We start from the raw sequence: 27,004 nt of genomic DNA, 5'->3' as shown, positions 1-27,004 counted from the left end.
AGTGATAGTTGTTGTATAACTTAAAATTAAATGGATTTTGGTGGTGAAATAGTCCATTTGAGGAGACTTCCTGATACATTTAAGAGTTTGCTTCAAGGACAAAGCAAGTATGGTTGCAACAAACGATTATTTTCATTATCGATTAATCTGTTGATTATTTTCTCGATTAATCGATTAGTTGTTCGGCTAAAAAATGTCAGAAAATTATGAAAAATATTGATCAGTGTTTTCCAAAGCCCAAGATGACATCCTCAAATGTCTTTTTTTGTCCACAACTCAAAGATATTCAGTTTACTGTCATAGAGGAGTAAAGAAAACAGAAAATATTCACATTTAAGAAGCTGGTATCAGATCATTTTTACCTTTTTTTTCTTAAAAAAATTACTCAAACCAATTTATAAATTTTCAAAAAGTTGGCAATAAATGTAATAGTTGACAACAAATCAATTAATATTTGTAGCTCTAAAGTGTATGTGCATGCATGTGTCCACTTTAATACCCTGTGCACTCAAGTAGCTAAACAAATAAATCTCATCATATCTACATCAAATGTTTGTCTGAAAAAAATAAACTGAGACTATTTATAAATCAAAGTCAATATCAATATGCTGTTTTAGAAAAGGAGTAGAAATATTTCATTAATTTTTCCACTTGTGTAAAATGCACAAATTAATATCAACTGACAAATAAAGAGCTGACATGTCTCTGCTTGTTTGTGTCAATCACACACTGGATATGATATTGATATGCAGATAATAATGCAGAGAAAAGCTTAACTCATCTACAGAGACATGAATGCATTAAATGGACTGATATAAAGTGCAGCACTGAGCGCAAAAACACCCGGAATAAAATAACAAATAGGTCGAACTTCTCCTCATATTAAAAAGCCACAACATAAAATGAGTAAACACAAGTTGGGGTCGCAGCCAAATTTAAACTCATTATATTGGAAATAGAAGTTAATAGCAGACATTTACTAATAAACCAATGAAGAATACAGTGAAAAGTCTCGTTAATGAATACCTGCACAGCCAGAGAGGTGCCGGTGGTGCACGAGACTACACCGGAGAGGCTGCACGTGCACTGGGCCCAAACCAGTAAACTGGTAGCCTATTATTATTATTATTATTATTATTATTATTATTATTATTATTATTATTTTGAGCAATTACATTTTCATTTTTTTGTGACGTCCTGACAGCGAGAAACTTTATAGCTGCTAAAAGATTATTGGTTTTGGGGAATCTTAAATCTTGTGATTTGCATCGTTTGTATCATTTTTATATTTTATTTTTAATAACTATAATCGTCCTCCTGGGTGAGGATGTGGCCGACATCATGTTGTGCAACTGCGACACGACACGAGTTATGTCTCGTGTCATAATTAATGAGTTAATTAGGCCGGAACATAAGAAAGAGAGAGAAAGAGAGAGAAAGAGAGAGAAAGAGGAGGGCGGAGTGAGATATTATACTTTATAGAAATATTTCGTTTCATCTCTTTAAAATATAGTTCAGGCGTGGTAATTTAATAGGCTACTAATACTGATTTGGTTTGGTCCTTAATTGTTAACCTACGATTACACTAATATTGCCTTGTACACTTTCTGCAGTGCCACATTTAATAGGCTATATTTTCCTCATTTATTACCATCACACATTATCTCTCGATAATGGCAGAGAAAAAAAAAATAAGGAGGGGATTTGAGAACACATAAAGGCCACTTGTTTCCTTAAAATAGCTTTAATTCAGATTATTATAGCAGAGAAAAGGCTAATTGGTGGCGCGGCGTCATTTTTTACATAATTGTGAAAAAGCGCACAAACGCCAAAACATCTCAACGAACATCACAACCTTAATGTTTTATAATTCATTTAGTATTATGAAGCCAATTCTGCAAATTGCATGCAGGGACTGAAAGTTGTTTGCTTTAATTCTCCATCATTATGACAGACTGACTTCTCACATAACGTCCTGGTCAAACTCTTAATGCTGTTTGGTTTCATATAAAAACAAATACACAAAGAAAATATATGTATATCATATGTAAGCTTAACATCGGGTTACTTTATACTGTCATTGGTCTAAATTACCAGCTAGATCCTCTCAGTTATAGGCTATACATTTGATTTTAAGGCCTTCTTTGTTTATATGCAGGGGGGCAAAGAAAATTCTCCTTACATTAATACCAAAGTGTGTCTCCAGAGATGGACATTTTAAATGCTTTAAAAAGTTTGACATAAAGAAAAAGTCAGAGGTTATTGGTATTCAGTCATGCAACAGCACTGAATCAAAGCCTTTATATTCATCCTCTCTAATTGCATTAATGTCATGTGTTGTGTGTCTCCCGCGTGTTTACCAAAAAAGCTTTTCCCCCTCCTGCAGCTTGACCTCCCATTTCTCCAGCAGGCTGCATAATAGCTGCAGCAGCTCAGTGTGGGCCTTATACATACACGCACACACACACACTGTAGGTCTACTGAGCACCAGCAGCTTTGAGCAAGGCATTTCTCTTTACCCCGACAAACCTTCAGGGGGCTTTTTTAGCATTTGTTCAAGTCTCTGGAAAAAAAGCATCTGATTCATTTTGTAAACCAGTCCCAGATGCCTCAGCGTGAGAGTGTGCAGCAGTGTGCATGAGAGAAGATCTTCTAGTTGAAGGGGAGGGAAACAAGAACAGTGTGGATTTTTTTTTTTTTTTAATATCACTTTTTTTTTTTTAGGTATGAACGCAGCGTGCGTCTCATACTGCGATATGACATCGATGGATTCATATTATAGCACGTCTACTGCTCCAGGTAGTAGGGAGCACCAGGTGAACAACCCGTTCAGGACTTTCACGACCACTGAGAGCAACAAATACAGCAGCAGCACGTTCATCCCGGGGAAAGGGCAACAGGGCTACGGAGAAAAGCCCCGGAGTCCCTTCCAACCGGACTGCCAGTCGTTGGATGGCTCTGAGGAGGGCTCCTTCAACAAGTACCAGCTCTTCATGCAGAGACCGAGCTGCAAAACTCCTCCCGAAGGAGGCAAGCTGCTGCCGGACAGCGGACTCAACAACGGGACGCTCATCTCCTGCTACGGTGAGTGAGATGAGAGAGAGAAGTGAAGCAACACGGTGAGACTAGATGAGGAGACACATCTGGCTCTGTAGTTTAATAACGGAGACGCACGACAAAAAAGGGGATATTTGCAAGCAATAATGACAAATTACATACAGAATATGAAACTCAGGAAAAAGTGTGAGTGAAGAGCTGAGAGGAGGAGATGTGGTAAAGCCACCAAGACTCCCATCACACATCCTTTTATTCAACCAACTCTGTATATTTCTAAAATAAATTAATGCAAAACAATATAGTTTCCTATCAAACTATAATGAGGGCAATTGTGTCCGAGGAAACTGTTTTGTGCATCATAGGGAGCAGAATACTGTACTTATACAGGGTAATAACGGAGACACACGACAAAAAAGGTGGACATTTGGAAGCAATAATGAAAAAATGACTGTAGTGTGTAATACAGAATATGAAACTCAGAGGAAAAGTGTGAGTGAAGAGCTGAGAGGAGGAGATGTGGTAAAGCCACCAGAATCAGAATTCGAATCAGAACCAGAACAAGAATCAGAATGGTGTTTATTGCCAGGTGTAAGAGGTATACACTAAGAATTTGTTTTGGTTTTGTTGGTGCAAGTTAAACAGTATAATAACAAAAGAATAGATAAAAACGTTAGAATAAAATAAGAATAAAAAAAATTGAATTTCTACCAATATACAATATACAAAATAAGCTATAAACATGATATAAACAGAACTGCAAATAATCAGGTACCAGAGAGAGAGAGGGGGATACAGTAGGGGGGTGGTATTGAGAGTGTATGAGAGAGGGGGAGAGACTCCCATCACACATCCTTTTATTGAACTGTGTATATTTTGTTTTTAAATAAATTAATGCAACAATATTATTTCCTATCAAACTGTAATGAGGGCAATTGTGCCGAGGAAAATTAACCTTTGTGTGCATCATAGGGAGCAGAATACAGTAATTGCTTAAAAACCTTATTAGAAATTAAGATAACATTTTGCATGGAATAAATAACTATAAGTCAAACTGAATTTAATCATTTATTGACAAAATCCTGAATGAATTTGAAATATGTTCCAGGGGAAGTCATATTTCCTGCCCTATAAGCTTGCAAGCTGAGCTATAATCATAGCATTACAGAAAATGATTTCCTTCATAAGAAGTGTGTGCTTAGACTGAGAGGTCAAGAAGTTATTTATTTTGTGTATATATTGACTTTATGACGTTTCTATATCCACATCACTAAGTTTATCATTTCACCGTCACTGATCTCCCTGGCCTATACGACTGTCTGTTATTGTCTACAGACAATAAAAGTCTCCTCATTAATACAAATAACCTATAGGCACGTCATGAATTATTTTAATATTCCAATATGAACTATAAACCACCGAGGCATGCGCGCACAAACGGAGAGTCCACGCGCTATATGTTGTAAAAAATGAAGAAATATTCCATAATTAATAGTCCATATTTAACGCAGTTCATTATGTTTATTGCAATTTTTTTTTTATCACAACTAATTCTTTAATGATAAATAGAATAACTTATGACAACATGGGGTACACATTTAGCTCCAGTTATTATAGGCCAAGACCTCACTATTTGTCGACCATAATACAAGAGTCAATGACGAATTTAAACATTTAGAGAATATCAGGACGTCCTGACGAATAACATTTATTTAACACAAAAGCTTTCCAGCTTTACAGTCTTCCGACAATTCGTTGCACTACAAATGTACCGTTTAAAGAAAACAATCCATTTTACTGTCTCTTTTATGGGACGTGGGGGCTGAAAATAAAAAAAGAGTTCACCCTGTTATTGGGCAGACTAAACAGGTCCACAAGGGAGGGCCGATGGACTGGAAAAAAAGAGTACTTTACGTATCAAAATGAACTTTATATAATTTATGCATGTGTAGGTATATGTAGGCTATACAATATATTATAGGCCTACTTGAAAAGCTATATTAAAATATCGTTTTTGTGAGTCATCATAGACCTATAGACTCGTCGGCGCTCATATATTTCAGGTCCAGATGTTTATCATGATGCGGATGTTACAGGAGAAAACATCTGTTATGATCGTGGTTGATATTTGATGTTGACCAAAAACTATATGTAGTATAACCCAGCCTTTAAATGGACATTTTAATCGGCGATTCGTGCTGGAAAATAGATTCAGACACTGAGAAAAAAAAGCAGTTCAGAAAAAAAAAGAGACTGGTAAACATTAAAATACTCTAAATGGTTGTTGATGGTATGTAAGTAAAATTTAAACATTATAGGTGCAACAAATAAAATTGAACTCTGCTCAGTGGGACCAATTAGAGCTAGGCCTGTAGTAATTTTTTTGTGCAGTAGCCAGCACACTTTGCCAAAATACATCCACAAAGTGCAAAGTAATCTGTTTTCCTGCAGAAACAACTGGAGTCACTCTTTACTTTAAACTGAACTGTCACTTTTTTCTGGAGTTTGAGAGCAATGCCTCCACACAGATTGGAGCCCCCCTGCTGCACTGAAGTGAACTGATTTGGCAAGTGCATTGACAGAACCATTTAAACACCATCATTAAATGCAACACGCCTCCCCGGAGGAGAGCTCTGCAATGTTATCATTGAAAATGTTGCAGCCAGATGAAGGCATCATGGCTCTGGGGAGGATGCTTTGGGCTCCTGCCAAAGCCTCAGGCGTCAACAGGCTTGCGTTGGTTTGTGTGGTCCTCAATGGGAGATATATTGCTCAATGCTGACGCTTTATCTCCATCATGATGACAAAAGTCTTCTCAAGCATACCGAAGGGAGTTTTCTGTGTGGCAACTTCAGCTACAACTGTAATACTGTTTACATGGCAACCTTACATTTTGTATCTATGTCATTCTGAGGATGTTACACCAAAATGCACAAACAAATTAAGAAAAAACCTTTAGATATATGCTAAAATATCTGATATATTATTACATTTAATGACACATGAAGATAAGAGAAGCAAAGATAAATATGTGGATTTATTGTGTTAATTCTGTTAAAAGATAATGGGGAATATTTTTTGGCATATGCTGCATGATAGTCACGCCTCATTTTCACACTTTTAATTCAGAAAACTTCAAAACTGTTTTGCAAATTATTTGTTCAAAATCACTTTATTCCAAAGCCACTAAGTATGAATTCAGCTGTAGTAAAACAATATTACAATTTAAGAGCTTGAAAGCGATTCTAAAATTCATATTCAGATATTTTTCAAACACTTTTTACTGTTCAATCTCTAAAATCACTGAATAGTGTTTTGCAAGGTTTATGTTGTTTTGCATGGATGAAAATCCTACTTAGCCCCAACCAGATTTTTAAATGATGTTCATTAAAAATAGAAGATCGTCTCTAGGGCTGTGAATTGGCAAGAATCTGGCAATACGATACGTATCGTGATACAGGGGTTACGATTCAATATATTGCGATACTGTAAGCAAGGCGATATATTGCTATTGCTGATATTAAACTGTATGAAGAACACACCATCATATGCATAAAATGTGAGTAAAAAAAGTTTATTTGCAATAAGAACAGTGGGATCTTCATTTATCACGGCCCCTGTGAATTCCAACATTACAGCACTACTTTGAGAGAGTGCATATCTTTGCAAATGAAATAAAGTATTGACTGAATTAATCTTTGCATGTAAACTATTAATTAAAAAATCTACACCGTATTTTTGAGAATCTATACAGTAACATAAAACATGATGTCGCGATACTCAATATTTTCTTACACCCCTAATCGTCTCTGGAGGAGTGAATGAACACATTTCTGCACAGTAGTGGCTCAGGTTGGCGGGTTTGTTTCCTTGAGTGCACGTTAATCAGTGAGACTGTCCCACAGCGAGAACAGGGATGGAGCCGTCTACCTGCTCACACAGCAATGAATGAAATAAAACCCCCGGAGCTGATCGAGTGCTGAGGAATGCAGGTCAGCACTGCGGGAGAGGTCCACATTAATCTAAGGCAGATGTGCATTACTGGCTCCTATAGTTATTATTCATACTCCCCAAACATCAGATCTCCAAAGCTACAGAGACGACAAAGTGGGACTGGTTTACATAACCCCGTGTCAACAATACCTTGTACAAATAAGCAAGGAGTCAGAAAGGGACATTGAGATTGGGTAATGATTTGAACAGCTCGGGAGAAGTGAGAGGGTTTTGCACACGTGTGGGAAGGACTGTTTACATGAACGTACTTTACTGAACTCTATGGCTTTGAGATGCATAGCATAAATTAGTTTTTTGCTTCATAATTTTAATTAATTTTCAGCTTTTATCATTGAAACAGATTGTTTGCTGCAACAGAGAGAAACATGAACTTATGGTGAAAATATTAGGGCTGTCCTAGACCAAAGAAATTCTTCACGATTTTATCGACTAATCGATTAGTTGATTTAATCGACTGACCTATAATATCTATAAGTTTCTCCACAAATAATCACACAAAAGCACTTTAAATCTTGTGTTGACCAGAGATGTGCTCATAATTTTCTCTGGTAAATAAGTCATTCAGCATAAAAAAGCATTAAAAAACGACTAATAGACTAAAGAAATCTTAGTCGACTAAGACAAAAACGACCGATTAGTCGACTAATAGGAGGCAGTCCTAGAAAATATTATCACCCTGTCTTTATACATTTGAAAGAACAAAAGAGGAGCTAAAGCTAAAACTGCAAAGTAAATGTCACTGTGTTTATAGGCTTGTTGTTACTGAGGTTGAGCTCTGCATTGCTGATGTACAACGTAGTGTTTGTGGGAACTCACTAAAGGCGGTTTTGTGACTCGTCCTCTTTGTCTCTTCACAAAATAATAGTTTAAAGCAAATTAAACATTTATAACATACAGCTTTGTTAATCTTTGTACTTTCAAACAACCCCTCCTCCCCTCAGCGGGACATCGAAGCATCCTGTGATATGTAAAGCATTTTTCTCTGCATATGAAAACCAAAACAAGAACCCCCCAAAAAATCCTGGCAGCGTTTTAAAAGCCTCCTGTCAAAATATAGTACTCTGTTAAAAGGCTCGGGGAAGTGATGTCACAGGATATGCATGCGCTGATGACTAACACATTGTGTCGATGTTAACAATAAGCCTGAGTGACACCTGTGATCGTGCCGGCGTGTGTCTGCGAACCAGAATAAATTAGAATATATAATGGAAACGCTTGAAAAGGATGAATTCCTGGCTTGTTAAAATGCGATGGCTTGTAGAAATGTGCGACTCAGGAGGTGAAGCAGCAGCATTCTGCCCGCCATTGAATGAAAACACATTCAACTCTTGAGGAGTGTAGTGTTTCATGAGGTGTTATTTTTCTCAAAAGTTCAGTTAAAACTCCTCTTATCACTACTTTTTTCTCATGCTGCTGTGCAGCTCACACAGCATGACATGCCCTTTACTTCCATCCTCCTCTCTCGCAGGGGAAGGTAACTCCTCGCCGTCTACCTGAGAATCACATGCAGCCCAGATTAAAGAGATGCTTTGGAAACTTTAACCAGCTGCTGCACATTTTGATCTGTGCCTTTCGTGTTGAGGCCGGCGCTGTGTCTCTACTTTGACTTCCTCCATTCTTATCAATGGACTAAATCCAACCTCTGCAAGAGTTCTTGAATAATGCAAACATTTGGCCATACAGTACTATGTTATATGGTCAGAAAATAAGCTTTTTGCCTGACACGTCACAAAATGTAAACTCAAGAAAGCCATCTATGACAGAGTAGTGATGGGAACTACTGCAAAAGTATGAGGATCCCTTTTGAGTCCATGATTAACAACAGTTCTTTTTATCTTTCTCAACTCTCTTTCAGCAGAGAGACACAGCTCATTTTGCTTGTTTGATATATTTTTTTTAATAAAAGCCATGGGTGGAAAATAACCCAAATCATCATGGAGTGAAACTGCCTGCACCACAAACTTTCTTTATGCTTCTCTATGATTTCAAAGAGGCAAAAATATCTCATAAAAATGGGTTTCCAATATCATCTAGACCAGAGGTCGGCAACCTTTTTGATTTCAAGTGCCATTTTTAATGTTTCTTGTTAGTCAGTGTCCCATATCTACATTAAGGTTAACATTAACTTTAATTATGGCACCACATTAAAACTTAAATCTCCAACGGATCTGTAATTTTATTCCATATAGGCAATGTGCATAGCAACATTTAAAAAAATAATCAGGACATTGTAATTATATAGAGCTCTAAACAAGAAGGCTTCCATCCTTATGAAAACATCGGAGTTGAAGTCATTAACCCTACCAAACTTCCACCAAACTTGTTCATCAACAATAAACTTAACAGATTCTGTGAAGAAGGCAACGAGTACTAGCCAATCAGAGGCAGAGTAAGGCGGGGATTCACAGAAAAAAAAAAAAATCAAACTACCGTAAATAACAGGCTGCGCAACTGCCAATGTGAAGGAGGTAATTTGGCATGCGGATGAGAGGGCACTTCAACATTTCAAAAAACTCTCTTGCACACTTATTGCGAGTGTGCCATTGGTTAAGCTACCTAAGTGCCTCAAGTTGCCTACCCCTGACAGTATAAATATGTTCTTGGAATGAATTCAGAACTACTGGAAGACAGGGAGAGGCTAACAGATGATTGATTACATAATAATAATAAAATAAATTTAATTCCTTGTCCTCTTTTAACTTCATGTTTATCACCAAACCTAACTTACTTTTAATATTGATAAAACAAAACACAATAGAAGCATTCAAAAGATTAGCCTGACAAATGATTTCCTCTAGATCTTTAGAGGTTAATGCTTGGACTATGGACTGTTTTTCTGCATTAATATATGACATTAGGTTAAACATGAACTTTTCATTTTGGCACATGCATTTAGCTGCAAATACTTCAAAACTCTCCTTTTAAAATGAAATATTTTAACAAAATAATATTTTATCAACATGCTCTACACGTTTTTTTCCCTAAAAGCTGCAGTCAGGAACTTTGAGCAAATATGATAAAAAAGATATTTTTTAAAAACGGTCACCATATCCTGACAGTAGTGAGTCAGATAATCTGTGAAAAGAAATCATGTGCCTCTGTGTCCTCCTGTGCTCCTAATGGCATTTGCATGTTTTCACCGCATCCGACCCCAAACAACCAATCGGAGCTGAGCAATCTCTACAGCAGCTGTCAATCACTGCTCACGGAGATCGTGAACTCCGATCAAACGGTCAAAATGGGCAGCGCTGATCAAATATGAATCAATATTCTGTTACTGTAATGTCTATTTCTCGCCTCAAATGTTTTCAGAAACATCTTGTAGTGTACTGTTTAGCTGTAAAATGAGAAAATCTGTGACCCGGCCGCCATGTTGAAAACAGTCGAGCCAAAACTAAGCACCGCCCACCGGCTGGAGCAAACGTTTTACAGTTTAATAGTACACTACAAGATGTTTCTGAAAACATTTGAAGTGAGAAATAGGCATTACAGTAACAGAATATTGATTCATATTTGATCAGCGCTGCCTAGTTTGACAGTGAGTTTCGCAAGCAGTGATTGACAGCTGCTGCAGAGACTCATTGGCTCCGATTGTGAAATCTTGCAAATGCCATTCGGAGCACAGGAAGGCACAGAGGAACAAGATTTTTTTTCACAGATTATCTGTCTCATGTACAACTGTCAGGATATGGTGACAATTATTGATTCATTTTTGCTCAAAGTTACCAACTGCAGCTTTAAGAAGAAAACGTGTACCTCAACGTGTCCGTCTACATAAAATCCCAAACTATTTTTGAGCTCTTTGATATGAGACAGTGACAGCCACGGCCCAAGGTATTATGACAGTAGTGAGGTCATGATCGTGTCAATTCATCAGGAGCTGAGGCTGAACAGAAAGATTTTTTTTTTGTTTCCCAGGGAATCTGCATTCCTGCATGAGCCGCTGGCATAGATCTCTCCTCAGGAACATCTGGGAGCCTCCCTTCCACTGAGGAAACAACAGTCAACATCAGGTCTCAGACTGTGCTGCGGGAAAAATAATCCAGCCCAAAGCTAGTCTGCGAACCTGCAATGAATGTAAAATTAAAAGCCATATTTGGTTTATATATTTGACTTGATTTGGTCCATATAAGGTGTGATAAGTAGGGAGACATTGTGGCAGACGGCTGTCAGCTTTGAGTGTTTTGAGAGAACATTGTGGAGCACTCTGTTTAAAAGCATTCCCTTCCCTATTTAGTGTTTGGTCATTAACCCTTCCCCAGGTTACTAATTTATAGTGTTTCTTTTATTTGGCTTCACTTGACCCTCCCCGTCCCATTCCATAAAAACTGAGAGGGTGCCCTGTTGCTTTACAACCAGTTAAATTACACTTTGATGTTTTCTCTCTGTTTTCAGCAGTGATTAAATTGCTGACCCTAGTAAACATCTGACCTCGGCTAACTGAAGAGGTCTGCAGCTTGTCACAGAGCAACTTTGGCAAATTGCAGCATCAGCCGGTGATATTCGCTGCATTTATATACACGTTGATGCTGAAATGAGAACAGTCAAAAACACATTCCTCTGAATGCCAAGAAAACTGGAGCCAACTCAGTGGAATCTTGGCTCGCTAAAGAAAGTGTGTGATGGCTGTGTTCTCCAGAACAGCATGCAGAAAACACAGCTCAGCATGCGGCAATACTTGAAGATGTTTGTGGCAAACGACTGTGTTGTTAGCGTGACAGAGAAAAGACAGATAAGTTGGCGTACTAGACAGAGAAAGATGTTGATTAGAGCATATTCTAGTGCTCATTATGGTGATATAAAGAATGAGATCCTTAAAGGATTGCTATACGATATCCAGAGCATTAATATAGAAGCAAACAACTATTTGCTATGTAAAGATATAGAGGAGTAATGTCTAACTGAGCAGAGAATGAAGTCGCTCTCCCTTTGTGTGTGTGTTGACATGGCCAGGCCAGCCGCACGTGCCTTTTAGTGCATGTTCGGGCATGTGAGAGTGCCCCATAGGCTAGCTCACGGCCACCGCTCTGCACGGCGCTCATACAACAGTTACAGCTGCTATCACTGTCCCGACTGCCGGTGCTATTGCAGAAGCGTAGACCCCAACCTCCTGTTTCCCCTCAGGTTAAAATTTAGTGGTATTTATTGGTGTGGTTGCACATTGCAACCAAATGAACACCCCTCCGCTCACTCCTCCCTTACCAAGACTGCGGTAACCTGAGTCGCTGAGTGCAAAACCGTGGTCACGCATCCATCCTTACCATAATAACACTACTTTAGGAACAACGGAAGTCAGACGGTGGCTGGCCGTATCACAGTTTTGCACTCTGCGACTCACATTGCCGCAGTTTCGGAGAACTACGGTGGCTTTCAGGTAACGTAAAAACGTGAAAGGCTCCCTCTAGAGCCAGTGTTTGGTTTGTCCGTTCTGGGCTACTGTAGAAACATGGCGGAGCAACATGGCGGATTCCGTCAAGAGGACCCGTTCCCTATGTAGATATGAAGGGCTCATTCTAAGCTAACGGTAACACGATTCTTAGTTTCAGGTGATTACACTATACACGATACACTAATGAAAACATGGTTATGAATATTAAATTCCATTTCTGCTAATCGATGCTCCGAAATGCTACACACTGTTCCTTTAATCTGTACAAAAACTGAAGTGTAAAAGCATCAAATCGATATTTTACAGGGTGGTTATGTGCTGCACTATTCCTAGGTCAGCACCAGTAACTACCTCGATTCTCCCGACCAAGAAAGAGTCACATAACCCCCTATAAAATGGTGAACTGTCAGCTTTTTATGCTAACCTAAGCTAAGCGTATGCTCAAGGTAGCTTAATATTTACTGTAGGGACATGAAAGTGGTATTCTTCTCATCTTACTCTTGGTAAGAAAGCAAATAAGTGTATTTCCTAAAATGTCAATCTATTCCATTAAATGTTCTAATTAGTGTAGATTCTAGAGTAAACATTGTTGATATAGATCTGTATAAGACTGAAATCTTTAAACAAATTTACCCACCATCTCTCCATCCCCCAGCTGCACCTTCTGCCTTACAGGATATATGCCTTGCTCAGGGGCATTTTCTCTCACAGATGCAAATGCAAAGCAGGAACCTGGAGTCGACCTGTCTTTCTTCTCAACATTGGAGCCATGCTCCTGCCCAGGGGTAGAAAGAACATATTGCACAGTGCTTCAGCATTAGAGGCCAGTGCAGGGGTAGGTGATGTCAGAACATCTGCCTGCGTGGAGACTGTAAGAGGGTCTGACAGGTGGGCCACAGCGATATGAGGTCATGAACTCCAGCTGGGCGAGCTGTGTTGTTCCATTAGCGTCTCTGTCGGGGCAAGTCAGAGTCAGAGAGCAGGGGAGGGCTGCTGCAGCATCGAGAGGATGACTATTGACAACTCATTGTGGGACACACTAGCCAAAGGCGTGCTAATCCATGAAAACAAACATGCATGTTGCAGACAGCCACCGCCTAGCTTCATCACTCTAAAACTATTCAGTCATCTTACTAACCGCTAAAACACTTGGCTCAGAGATTCACCAGTGCCACAAGGTGTCAACTCTCTTTCCCTCGTTGCGCTGGCTTTCTGAGAATGACAGGAAGACATTACTGGCATTTCTCATGACAAAAATGCAAAGCGACAAAGTAAAATGCACAGAACTATTAAGTTAATTACCCCAAACTTGATCCAACTCAGCAGACAAATGTTGTTGGACTAAAGTTATGCTGGTTGCACAAGGCTTACAAGTCTATTTATGTGGAGGAGACCATTATGCGCTGGTTTCGGACCAATACAGTTAGGACATGCTCCCCATGCCCAGTCGCAGGAAAGACAAACAGAGAGGCTGACAGAGTACACTGTTCTCACTGGCCCGCAACCAGAACCCTTCAGCTTATTTATTCACACAGCTGTTTGTTTATTGAAGGAGAAGGGACAGCTTTCTTCATCTCCTAAAAGGAAACAAAAAAGCTAGCGAGCGCTGACAGGAACAGAGCGGGGTCTGTCACAAAATGGACGCTCTCTAAATTAAAGGTGACAAACACAATGTTGTTTACATCTCAGGGCCAAGGCTGCAGGGCGAGCGTGGTCGTACACAAGGCCCGCCATACACGACTAGAGACGGAGCAGGTTTTTTGCGTGTCTCGGGTTTCAGGTGGCGTGATTGAGAGATGTGAGGGAGAGGGCTTCAAGGGGTTGTGTCACAGGTCACGCCAATGCGTAGTGACATGGCTTTCAAACAGAAAACGACATTTCTTCTCTTGTTGCAAACAGACAAGGCCTTTGAACCTTAAAATAAAACATTACAGAGGTGACGTAAGCTTAAAGTAAATTCATCAAGTCATTTTCCGTGGATGTTGTAACGTGATGATGAGCAGACACACTCGCCGACTTGAACGTGAGGCACCATGGTTAAATTCAGCCACATTTTAAAGAAAGTATTGCTCTGCTGAATATTCCAATTATAGAGTAGTAACTATAATTATAGGACATTCATTGACAACATGTGGCCCTCTTTTTTCTGCTCTAAAATGGTCATAATGATGGTTGAAATAGCTTGCTTGAAAACAATATTATTACAGTAAGAATATGATTTGTATTTTATGTGAAGCCACACAAACTATGAAGGTTATTTTGAGTTTTCACGCTTCATATGAAAATAGTAAGACTGGCGCACTTCATACGAAACCAAAATTACTCAAATGTGTTTTATTAGAACCACAATGTAATCTAAACTTTAAAATATGAATGTTTTATGAGGTTTTTGAGCGTCAATCCATGTCACGGAATTAAAAGGGGCCCTCCAGTGATTTAGTGCTGTACTTCCATAAAGTTGGACCGAGACATATTTAAAAAAGAATGGCCAAGTTGATGCAGCAGAGGCTGAGATGTCCTGACTTTTATTTTTGAGCAAAGTTCAAGGTCCAAAAACCCTGGACCCTACATTTCCCACAATACAAATAGACAGTTGATTAGATTGTTATCAGGTCATTAGATTAGAGGTTATTGGTGGTTATAAACCCCATAGATGTGGGTCAGTAGGGCCCTGCTACACCCAATAGTAGGTTTTATCAGCTATTCACATGGTCGATCACCGAAAGAGGGTGTAAAAGAAGACTACAGTGACCTGTAGTGGCCATAGTAATTATGACAAGAGCAGAAGTGGAAGTGAAGTGTAGTATAGACAATGTGAAACTTCCGATGGGGTGGAGGTTGGTGGCGATGGATGGGACACAAAACACAGGGCTTTCAATCAGGAGACCGCGGTTCGCATCCTGTGTAAAACCAACAACATGTTGTCTTTGTGTTCACTAGTGTTAAGTTTCACTTTCACTATTGAAACGTAGGTATTTTAAGCCAAAACACAAAGCCAAACCTAAAGAAGATGTAGTTTGTTGTCAAAACATAACGTTTCATTCAGTTTTACGTTAGAACGTTTTGGTTTTAAGTTTCGCTTTCATTTTACAATGTAGTAAGCATAGTAGATCCCTACTGACCCATATCTATGATGCTTATAGCGAACGATAACGCCTATTTGATGGCCTGATTTCCTCATTCAACCACTTCTTTCAAAACCCACACCTTCAGTTTGTATTGCAGACTTTCTGTTAAATATCTGAAGTCTTAAGTCCAAGCTGAGTGTACCTTTAAAAGAATGAAATCCAATTGATTGTAACACTTCTTTCTGTGTCTTTCTTAATCTCATAATTACAGGAAAAGACAACAGCGGCCTGACAGAGACTGAGTTGCCCCCTAGTGTCGACCCTCCCGGGATGGAAGGCAGCTACCTGAACCTAAAGGCGCCTGGCGAGAAGGGGCTGAGCGAGCGGCCAGGCTCGGACTTTTCCAGCCCTCTGGACAAAAGTGAGGCCGAGAGCAACAAAGGCAAGAAGAGACGCAATCGCACCACGTTCACCAGCTACCAGCTGGAGGAGCTGGAGAAGGTTTTCCAGAAGACACATTACCCAGATGTTTATGCCCGCGAGCAGCTGGCACTGAGGACGGACTTGACGGAGGCACGTGTACAGGTGAGGACGGGGGAATAACGGCAGGTTACACATCGAAGAAAAACTCACGTCATTTTTCCATGCCCTCTAGAACAAGAAATGTTTTCTGATCTTCCAAAACCATTACAAATCACTGTTGAAAAATAAATCAGTTTTATGTGACAACCCTATGATTGAGTTTTAGTTAGGTTTAGGCACAAAAACACCTTGTTTAAAATTCACTGCTGGGTTGAAACAAACAGCGATCTCTCCTGTTAAAGTCCATCCACCCCGACCCCCCCGTAACTCTATCATCATCCGATTTCCTCCTTTGCTTCCATGAAAATTACTATGGCCACGAGAGGGCTTTGTCACTTCATCGGACCTATCTACACAATGCTGTGTCAGCGCTAAAGAAAGGTCTGGCTCCGCACATTATCATTTTGGTATAGGGGAAAAAATGCTCTCGCTTATTTGTATTTCTTTAAACCAAAGACAATCGTATTGGGTGGCGTGAGATCCGCGACCAGCTTAAGCTATGTTCACACTACGAGCAACAAAAGCAACAAAACGGCCAGCTATATTGTCACAGAGTCGCCATTGAAATGTTGCTCAAGCACTCGATGTAGTTATGTGGTTGAATAGCACTGGGAACTGGCTAACGGCATCTCTTTAGATCGAATGGAACAGGGTGAAGCAAAAACATATGATTGGTTGACCCTTCACCTCGTCATTGGAGCGCTGAAAAAAGTTGAGAGCAGCTCAACTTTGATTTGTAGCGCGTCACGCCCGTCACCAAGCGACAAGTGTCGGCCGTCAATTTGTAGCTTCATGTCGAAAATGACTTGTGGCCTGTTGCTGTGTTGCTCATAGCTGCGTTCACACCAGATCTGGCGGTACGGCAAAAATGCAAGTCCTCTCATTAATTTTGATTTGGGGTAGTGCGTTTGGGCTGTGGCTATGGTGGCCACAGGGGCTGCTGGAAAAAAAATGCAGCGGCCTGCAGAGGAAAAGTAGAAACAGAATCAAATTTTGGAGAAACTCAATTCCGATGTCATACTGCGGTCACATAACCGGCGATCCAGCGCTGTACAACCCAGCCATGAAAGAAAAAAATACGCTAATCTTCGCAGTCAATGGGTCATTAAAGTGACTCTCCCACACCGAATGCATCCCTACACCCACTACATCCGGTGACTACTTCATCGTATGTCATTTCAGGGCACTTGCTGAAACGACTAAAGCTGTTGTTCCTACTTGGGAGGACACTCTGCGTGAGCTGTGTTGAATGACTGCACTCGTTAATGTTTGCGTGCTAATAATCACTCAGGGAAATGACAGAGAGGGCTGGGAGAGTCAAGACTGGCATGTTGACAAAGATTGTTGGGAGCAGCAGACAGCGAGGCCTATTGTTCTTCATCTCTCTTTCTGCCTGCCAGCTTTAGATCAGAGTGGGATGGGTGGGACTAAGGGAATACTCTGCTCTTAGCTCTTACATGCTGCAGACTCTGCAGAGGGGTCAGAGGCCAAGGGTTTCTCCCCAGCACTACCATGTTCAAACTACTTCACCACACAACTCTGGAGGCAGGGAGGGAAAACACATGGAGAGAAAAAAAGGAGTCATCAAAGCTATTTAGCAAGGATATAAAAAACACTTTGAGATGCCACTTTCAATTTCCACGCGGGGTCCGAGACATAGTCAGGGACAGGGAACCTGGCCTGGTCCTTGTGGTGGTACAGTAAAAATAAGTAGATTCACGTTGCGCTCACACAGACCCATCTATTCCCCAGATGAATATAATTAACTTCCTCATCTGACAGCCACACAGCACACTCTGTTGAGTCACAGAGGTTTGACCCATACTTCTAAAATCAGACCCTAAATATGTACGCAATCAAGACTAAACCCCACAATTTCAACTGAAGGTCTATCAAGACAAAGTCCAGGGATATCCAATTGTTGAATACCAAGGGGCACTCGAAACTTGGCAAGCGATCGGAGAATCCTTTTCATCTCCCAAACAACAGCCATTGAAATCCAGAGTACAGATGTTTTCTGCCAAAATGCCAACGTCAAGGTCCTACAGTTTCATCCTCAGTTTGATGATGAATGTCTTCATAAAGTCGGGCTGCAGTTTTCCATAATCACAATCTGTGACTTCTGCTGCCACTAGTTTATTTTGTACAATTAGCTCTCAACCTCAGACTTGAACTTCACCACACTGCCTACTTTTTATGGAGAGGGAGGCTGTGTGAGTGACTGCTGAGGCAGTCTATCAATCGCAGCGGTCCTGGATGACAGAGATGAGGTGAGACGGCTGGACTTCAAAGCTGCTTTTGGAGTTGTGCACTCTGCCCTCCCTCTCTCCCTCTTCCTCTCTCTCTGCCTGCTGGCTCTGGAGCATAAATAAAGCTCTTTAATGGCTCTGTAAGCTGCCTTCTGCTGTCAACGTCTTTAGCAATTACTGTATCACCGCCAAGCACTTTGAGCTCCAAGAGCTCTGAGCCACCTTCCTTGCAGATGTCCGCTAGATAAAATAAAGAAGAGTAGTAAGTGTTTGCAGTTGGTAAAGCTCATCCTTCATATATAGGATGGGTTATCATTATGAGAAATAATAAAAAATCTTTGGGTTAATTGAGATTCTGCTCGTGCAAAAGCACCACTAGCTTTCCTTTCTAACGAACTTAGAAGTTGGGCAATAAGGGACGTGGACACAAAGGACACATCTGACTTCATAATGTTCCCCGAATGATCTCCTCGCCAAACTATTTGGCTTGGGTCTCCTTCCTACTGCCGTTCAAAGGCAAAGCTACGTAGAGCGAACCCTCTGTGAAACATGACACACTCACTACCCAGAAACCAAGACAAGGGGTATATATATATATACTGTATATGTGCTCAGACATTATTTGCTTGTTGATAAAAGGCTCCAGTAAGTGTGTGAGTGTCCAGGTTAAAAAGACGCATTTGTTAGTGACTGACTTTGAACTTTGCATATATCGTGGTATGTAAATGTGTGTGTTTTCTGTGTGTGTGTATGTGTACGCTCTCGTCTGCACGCCTTCGAAAGGTCAGAGGGGTTAGCTGCGGAAAGCCAAGGGCTTAGGCGTCAGGAAATTAAACATGAAATGAAAACAAGCTCCAGTTTGAACATTCTCCCATCTCACTTTCCAATATCCCCACTTCCCCTCGCCGACTTAAAAGGGAGGAGGGCAGAGAGAGACACGGAGAGACGGGGGTTGGCGGTGAGGGGGGGAGAGAAGGGGCTGAGCTTCAACAGAGGGGTGGGAGTACGACAGAGAGATTAAAAGTAGAGGAGTAGAGTTGGGTTATCTTGATCTATCACAATTAAGATGACAGCTAGGTTACTTATAACACTTTATATTTTAAAAAAGTAGATTGGAGCTTGAAATACTTGTTTAACATGAACGTTATCCCCAGTTTGTGCCTCTCATGTATTACTATTACATTCACAGAGCTAAGCATTCCATTTTCCTTCAAATAATTCCCTGGTGATCTTTTAAAAACTTTTTTAAAAAGGTGGTTTAACAACACTAAAGCTGTTCTGAGACTATTCCCAGAATCCCAAAATACTCTTCTCATGATCTGAATGAAAATCTATTTCATCAGCTGCACCATAAAAAGATATTTTATGTTTCCGGCAGTTGTGACTGTATTGCCTAATCCAGGAAATCTGAAATGACATTTGCCTTTGCTCTTTTTGTAAAACACAAGCAAAATAATGTTATTCGTGTATGAAAATATAAAATATTGGAAAGAAACATCAATATAAGCTAACATAACATATTATTAAAGTTTACATTTTTGTTCATGTTCCACAAACTGAGCAAGGCAAAAAAAGGTGTAACATGAGAAACAGGTTAAAATCTTTTTTATGGTGCAGCAGATGGAATATTCTTTCATCCAGATGGTTAGAAGAGTCTTTAAGGATTGTTTATGTTTTTTAAAATGTTGCTGTGTATTTTTTGAAGAAAATCAGATGCTTAGCTCTGCGACTTGAATGTAGTAGTAATGCATAGGAGGCTAGATTAATCTCTGTTGAATCAAACCATGTCATAACTTCTGGAAACTAAAACTAGAACAGTCATGGTACGTGTCCACAGGATCCGTCCTTCCCATTCATTGTCTATGTAAGAAGACGTGCAATGCATTCTGGTAGCGTGGCATTGCGTTTCAAGAGATGGACCATCACGTTGCCTGATCCTCATTTGCGTAAAGTTGAGGTCTAGGCTACTTTATGAAAATCAGGGGGCGTCCGGCACGACTCACCGCCTCTGGCAACTCCCGAAAAACTTCTAAACTAACTGTACCAAGAGATTCTGCAACTGCATGGCTTATTTCTCGCCTAAAATGTTTTCAGAAACACATTTCGTTGAATTTTATTTTCGTAATATACAAGAAAAAAAGTTTCCAAATGAGCCGCCATCTTGGTTCCGGTTTGAATGCTGGGAGGAGCAGCCTACGAGTGAAAGTGTTCGTCTAATCAGGTGCCTACTGCCTAATGCCTAGTGGCAGCCCACCAAGCGTCCAATGCTGGGAAGCGAGGCGATCCCTCGCGTCCAAAAACGCCTCTGTGGACACGTACCATAAGCGAGTTTTATGCTCATCAGTCCAACCGGGGCCTTTTGTGTTGAGGATTATATTTGGAAACCTGTGATGTTATGAGCTCATACAACCAAAGGAAAGACATGACATACCTTAAACAATAATAGACCCCAAATCCTCAGGGGGAGCATAACATAGACTCCAAGCCCCCCCTCCAAACATATGATATAATTCAAAGGGCAACAACCCCTCACCTTGACACTGGGGTTCAGACACAACCTCAGATATCAGTTTACCACTTTGAGAGGGTGAGCTGTCCTCTAATCTCGCCAGCTGACCCGAGGAATGTCGGAGTCAGACGACATTTCTTTACGTCACCTTCTCGCAAAAAACACAGTCAGCGGCTATATGTGCCACAGGAGGCCATATATGGTCTTCTCTTTGAAAATGAGCCAGCTAGTTGTTTTATCCAGTCAGAAAAATGACAGGTTTGAGTGCATGTTGCAGAGCTTTTAGCTGGTCTTATCTCAGAAAACATTCCTTCCTGCCCCATAAGAAAAACTCAATATGGGATAATATCTTTGTGCAACACTGGTCACTAAACTCTATTGTGTTTACGTCGATTGAGAGAAATGGTGAGAGAGAGAGAGCAATGTAGGGATATTTGAGGAGTTTGAGGGGAAATTTCATGTCAGGGACTGTGAAAACCACAAGCTGATTGGGCTGGGAATCAACCCACAGTCCAAGTTCAAACCCCTGTGTCAAGGCAGGATCGCTCTCTCTTCTCTCTTTGAAGAAGTCTCCCGTTCCCTCTTGGGAGGATAAGATTCAGACAACCAACAAATACACACAAATAAACATGTGGGGACATTCAGTACCCCCCTTTGCTCTTCTATTCTCTTGCATATAGAGATGTGAGAAAACTTTGTAGAAAAAAGCATAGCTAAAGTTACAACTGGTTATTTGAAAGAACATCAGAGCTGCATGGTGGAGAAATAAATGAGGGTTACTGATAATAATATCAGTGATGTCTTAATTTGTGTTATTTGGGCACATTAAATCATATTATTATTTGGGATTTGATTAACTGTCATCAATGGAAAGATGATTTTAGTCTGACTTTACCCCTCATTAAATGATTGTACAGGTATCTTATATCTGGGCAACATAAAAAAGTAGCATGCTAGGACCGCAATTAACTATTATTCTTATTATTGAATATTTTGGCAATTATTTTCTTAAGTATTCAAATAATCTTTTGTTCTATAAAATGTCAGAAAACTGCCCTTCACAAGCCCAGAGGGCCTAGGCGGACATCTTCAAATGTCTTATTTTGCCCAAGCAACAATCCAAAACCCAAAGATGTTCAGTTGGCTATGATGAAAACAAGGAAAAGCAGATTTCACAAGTATATGTCAGAAACTGGAACCATAAAATGCTGTGGCATTTTTACTTGAAAACTGAAACGATTTTCCACAGATAATTTTAGTTAAGTATCGTTGCAGCTCTATAGAGCATGCTGACATGTTTGGCCTTTCACATACAGTAGTTTGGAGGCCACTCCAAATAGCTAATATTTAACCAATTATAAAGCAATGTTACATAAAGCAGCACTGAAACAATAGAAATGGCTTGTGCCAAGGAATGCATTGTCTAAAGCGTGGTTAGACAGTATGTCTATAATCATTATCCAGGAGCTGTTTTATCGGGCCAATAATGTCACTGTTGCTCATCTTTATCTACATTTGTCAGTTTTGTTTATCTAGCACAAAATCACAAATTTGCCTCAAAAGGATTTACAATCTGTAAAACATAATACACAACCCGGTCTCACAGGAAGGCCTATGAATAGCACAATATTACAAAGACATTCCGCCTGTCATGAGGACGCATTTTAAGCTTTTCATGTGGCATTTGTACGCCATGCAACAAAACTACGGTAACGTCCGCAGTTAGGTTTTGGCCACAAATCCATTTCGATTTGGCTCAGTCATGGTTGTGCTTAAAATAAGTACGTAAACTAAGTAAAATACGCACAGAAACAACATAAATAAAGTACGGGAAACACGTCACAAATGTCTCTAACGTAACTTAGAAAACAAAACAGCGGTCTTGAACAGCGGTCTCCTGGTTGAAAGTCCTGTTAGTTGGACCCATCCACCTTCGTTTTTTATTCAACGTCACTAAGCGTAGCATTTTTACGCCGATGTGTTTACATTGCAGTCAATACAGGTACAGACTACATGACGTTCTTATCGCACGCTAAATGCCTTGCGAATTATCGTGTCATTCATACGACTTTTTGGTCGAACGAGCTGACATACGACACTCTCTATACTTAGACCCTCGATTCGGATAATGAAAAACTCCCCCAAAAAACTCAAACTTGGAAAAAAGAGGAAGAAATCTCAGGAAGAGCAACAGGGGAGGAATACCTCTTTTCCGACAGACAGTAGACATAAATGATCATAGTAAGTAGAAATGATTACATTACACAGCATTGACCATGAATACCAAGACTGCAGAGGAAAGATTTCAGTGAATTTCTCTCAGGATACAAATTTTACTTTTTTGCTCATAACGCTCTCTTTCATAACCGTCACTCTCTGTCCTGTTTTCCTCCAATGCCTTCACAGCTAGAGAGAAGTGGACTAAGTAGCCTGCACTTGGTCTGTCAGCAGGTACTGAAAGTACAACCTTTCTGCAGAGAAGCAACCTACTTCATACAGTATACCACATCCAATAGTTGACAATCCCAAAGACGGACAAAGAAAAGCATATTCTTGGTCAAAAGTTGAACTTTTGTTTCATGGATCATACGGAGGGATTCCCCACTGTATCCCTCTGTGCCGACATGTGGGGGAGAGCACACCTCGCTCAGAGTGATTTATGAATGGCTACAGGCCCAGATGTGGATCTGTCGACGCTGGCAGCCTGAACGGAGGCAGACGCCTGTGTATCAAAGGGAGGAGCTGATTCGTGCAGCACCAGGGGAGACTCACCATTTTCACATCAATAGCTCCGTGTGGACGGCACTTTAAAGACACGTCAAGTCTTAAAACCTGGGCTTGGACTTTCATGTGCTGCAGAATTTATTTGCTTCACTATCTTCATTTTATGTGGTTCAGTTTCTTACTGAGGGGAGAGGATGGTCTTGTTTTCAGAAAAAAAAGTACTTGGGTTTGCACGTGAAATGAGATCCATGAGAGCTGTGTTTAAAATGATGTTTGTTTGATAGTGTCTGGTCTGTATTTTCCTGATGGATTGTTTTCTTTGCAGGTGTGGTTCCAGAATCGCAGAGCCAAGTGGAGGAAGAGGGAGCGTTATGGCCAGATGCAACAGGTCCGGACACACTTCTCTACTGCGTACGAGCTGCCTCTACTGACTCGGCCCGAGAACTATGCACAGGTAAAGGAAAAGAAGTGGTGGTCCGCTCACTGAATATTACTAAGCAAACACAGGTACTCATGATCTGATATATCAGAATCATAAATGGTTTTGAGTGTTATGAAACCAGCATAACTGATTTTTCTGGCCATTTAAGGGCAGCAGAAAGAAGTTGTGAACACATCATTGACATTATCATTTAAGTTGATATGGTGATCTTATTTACACATCCAGCTTGGGCTGCTCGATTATCGCAAAAATCATATTCATAACTATTTTGGTCAATATTGAGATCACGATTATTTAATACGATTACTCATTGACTTTGGAAACATCATGCATTTAGAAAAAGAACATTTTGTAGTCTACATTTTAAGGTTAATCTTAATTGCATCAATCTGATGCACTTTGAGAGCAAAATGAAGAAGTTAGATTTATAAAGAACTTTGTGCTCTTGTAAACAATTTAATCATAAAACACATTGGTTGTATAGATATGAATGATGATGACACAGTATTAATTATAGTGACCTTAACTTATTAACCCTGCTCTTCTCCTCCAGATCCAGAACCCGTCGTGGATCGGGAGCAGCAGTGGAGCATCTCCAGTGCCGGGTTGCGTTGTGCCTTGTGACACCGTCCCCTCCTGCATGCCGCCTCACCCTCACGGTCCCGGAGGCGTCTCTGACTTCCTGGGCGTGCCCAGTCCAGGGAGCAGCCACATGGGACAGACACACATGGGCAGCCTTTTTGGGGGTCATGGGATGGGCGGGGGAATCAATGGCTACGATCTCAATCTGGATCCAGATCGCAAGTCTTCCAGCATAGCTGCGCTGCGTATGAAGGCCAAGGAACACAGTGCGGCCATCTCTTGGGCTACATGATGCCTCAGCCCAGATCCACCCTGCTCCCCATATGGCCCTCCTTTCTGGAGCAGCCATCAGCAAGCGCTGTAGGGGGAGTTTTCCTGAGAGCACTAACGATAACACAGGTCAAATGAACAGGGAGAGACTGTGGAGATAACAGAGGCCATTACAGCGGCCAATGTAACCAAGATAACAACTGTGACTGTGACAATCAGCAGATGCTGAGAGTGAGAGAAATACAGAGGTGTGACTCAGAAGAAGATGTTCATTCTTGATTCCTTGATCTCTCAGGGCTCACTGAAATACGGGGTTTAGTCCCCGATAAACTGGGTATATTTCTTGATAGTCATAGGTTTCAGTAGAAGCAATATAATAAATATGGTTTACAATCATAGAATACAGGAATGCAATGCCAAAGCCAGCCACATCATACAGTATTTTAATTTACAGAAGATTCATGTTATTTACTTCCTGTAGCTTATTTTTTATGCCACCCATCCTGCCCCACTCATTTTGTTTGTGTTACTTTAGACTTGTTTCTCATACTGTATACACGAGTTCAAGTACATATCTGAACATTCAGTATTTTAAAAGCCATTTAAAAAAACAGGGCTTAGATGGATACTAATTACTGAGAATTTATATTCTGTCACTTGCCATTGCAAACTGTCCTTAATTGGTTATAAAAGAAAACATTAATTTTGCGGTGGGTAGTTTATGTCCCTGCAAAGAATGAATAAGTGAACAGAGTCTAATTGAGTGAGAGCAGACATGGCCTGTGCCAATTTATTCCGGGAGGAGGGCAGGCACTGGATTGGCAGCAATTTCAAACCAACGTGTCATTTCCTCCCCCAGGCCTGCCTCCACAGGTTCCCCCGCTAGGCTCAGGCCTCAGGTTACAGGAAACACGGTCTCCACCGGCAGACAAGGCGCAGCAACGCACAGCAGCAGCCTTCAACACCAACTAGCCATGCCAGCTTCAATCAGGAATAGACACACTTAATTAGCATCAAAGTGAGCCGTCCTGGCCTGCGAACACCGCAGTACATCACAGCGTACACGGTGAGGACATACTGCACGCACAGCTCCACACGCTGTAACAATCAATTCATCGTCAGACGTGGGCTCAGCAGAGATGACTCTTGGATTTGTAGCTCGCTCACAGAATCCATCACATGCCAGAGACTGCAGGCCAAATCAGTGGCCCCAATCGTCCCGAGTAGCATTCTGTAATGTTTAGGTAATGTGATGACTTTAGAGCCGGACGGCAGGAATGTGGTGAATATGTCCAGTGATTGCAGGGGTGTCTCGGTGTGTCACCAGAGCTGGGCTGCAGGCTGAGGCTAGAGACAGGCTTCATTAGTCTTTTGGCTGATCTCTCTGTGACGCCCGCTGGGCCACATATCCGTTTTCTTTCCCCAGTGAGGACGATGGCAGGAGAGTCAGTTTCCGCTCCTCATAGCTGGTTGATCATTGTAACATATGAGTGTAACAAGCCTCCTGCTTGAGAGTAGGACTGCAACTAACAGCTATATTCAGTATTGATTCATTTTCTTGATTGGCCGATTAATTATTTGGTTTATAAAAAGCCAGAAAATTGTGAAAACTCACAATTCTCCTAAAACCCAAATGTCACATCTTCAAATGTCTTGTTTCGTTGCCCCAAACCCCAAAATATTCAGTTTACTTATCTTACTCAGGTAAGATAAAGAATAGCAGCAAAGCGAAAAGGCTGGAAGCAAGCAGATAATATTTGCCTTTTGTGAATGAAAAATTATTTTAAAAGGTCGAGTGTGTAGGATCTGGCGGCATCTAGCGGTGAAGTTGCAGATTGCAACTGAATTTTCTCCTGTGTGCCAAGTGTGTAGGAGTACTACAGTGGCTGATGCGAAAACATGAATGGCCCTCTCTAGAGCCAGTGTTTAGTTTGTCCGTTCTGGGCTACTGTAGAAACATGGCGGCCGGCTCCGTGAAGAGAACCCGCTCCGTAAGTAGATATTAACGGCTCATTCTAAGCAAACTAAAACACAATAATTCTTATTTTCAGGTGATTATACACTAAAGAAAACATACTTATTAGGGCTGTCAATCGATTCAAATATTTAATCACGATTAAG

At 40.7% G+C, this 27,004-nt stretch overlaps 2 protein-coding genes across 6 annotated transcripts in view; one reads left to right on the top strand and one right to left on the bottom strand.

Moving 5' to 3' along the window:
* Window positions 1-27,004, bottom strand: part of caprin1b (cell cycle associated protein 1b) — a 100,812-nt gene that overhangs the window by 57,768 nt on the left and 16,040 nt on the right. The window lies entirely within an intron of this gene.
* Window positions 1,981-27,004, top strand: alx4b (ALX homeobox 4b). Its single transcript, XM_037766711.1, has 4 exons — window positions 1,981-3,084; window positions 15,797-16,110; window positions 23,915-24,043; window positions 24,585-27,004. Exons 1-4 carry the CDS (start codon window positions 2,727-2,729, stop codon window positions 24,903-24,905), a joined length of 1,122 nt encoding a protein of 373 aa, XP_037622639.1. The 5' UTR covers window positions 1,981-2,726; the 3' UTR covers window positions 24,906-27,004.

This window comes from Sebastes umbrosus, chromosome 4 (genome assembly GCF_015220745.1).
Source record: "Sebastes umbrosus isolate fSebUmb1 chromosome 4, fSebUmb1.pri, whole genome shotgun sequence".
Lineage (NCBI taxonomy): Eukaryota > Metazoa > Chordata > Actinopteri > Perciformes > Sebastidae > Sebastes > Sebastes umbrosus.
This window is presented reverse-complemented; position numbering and strand designations above follow the sequence as displayed.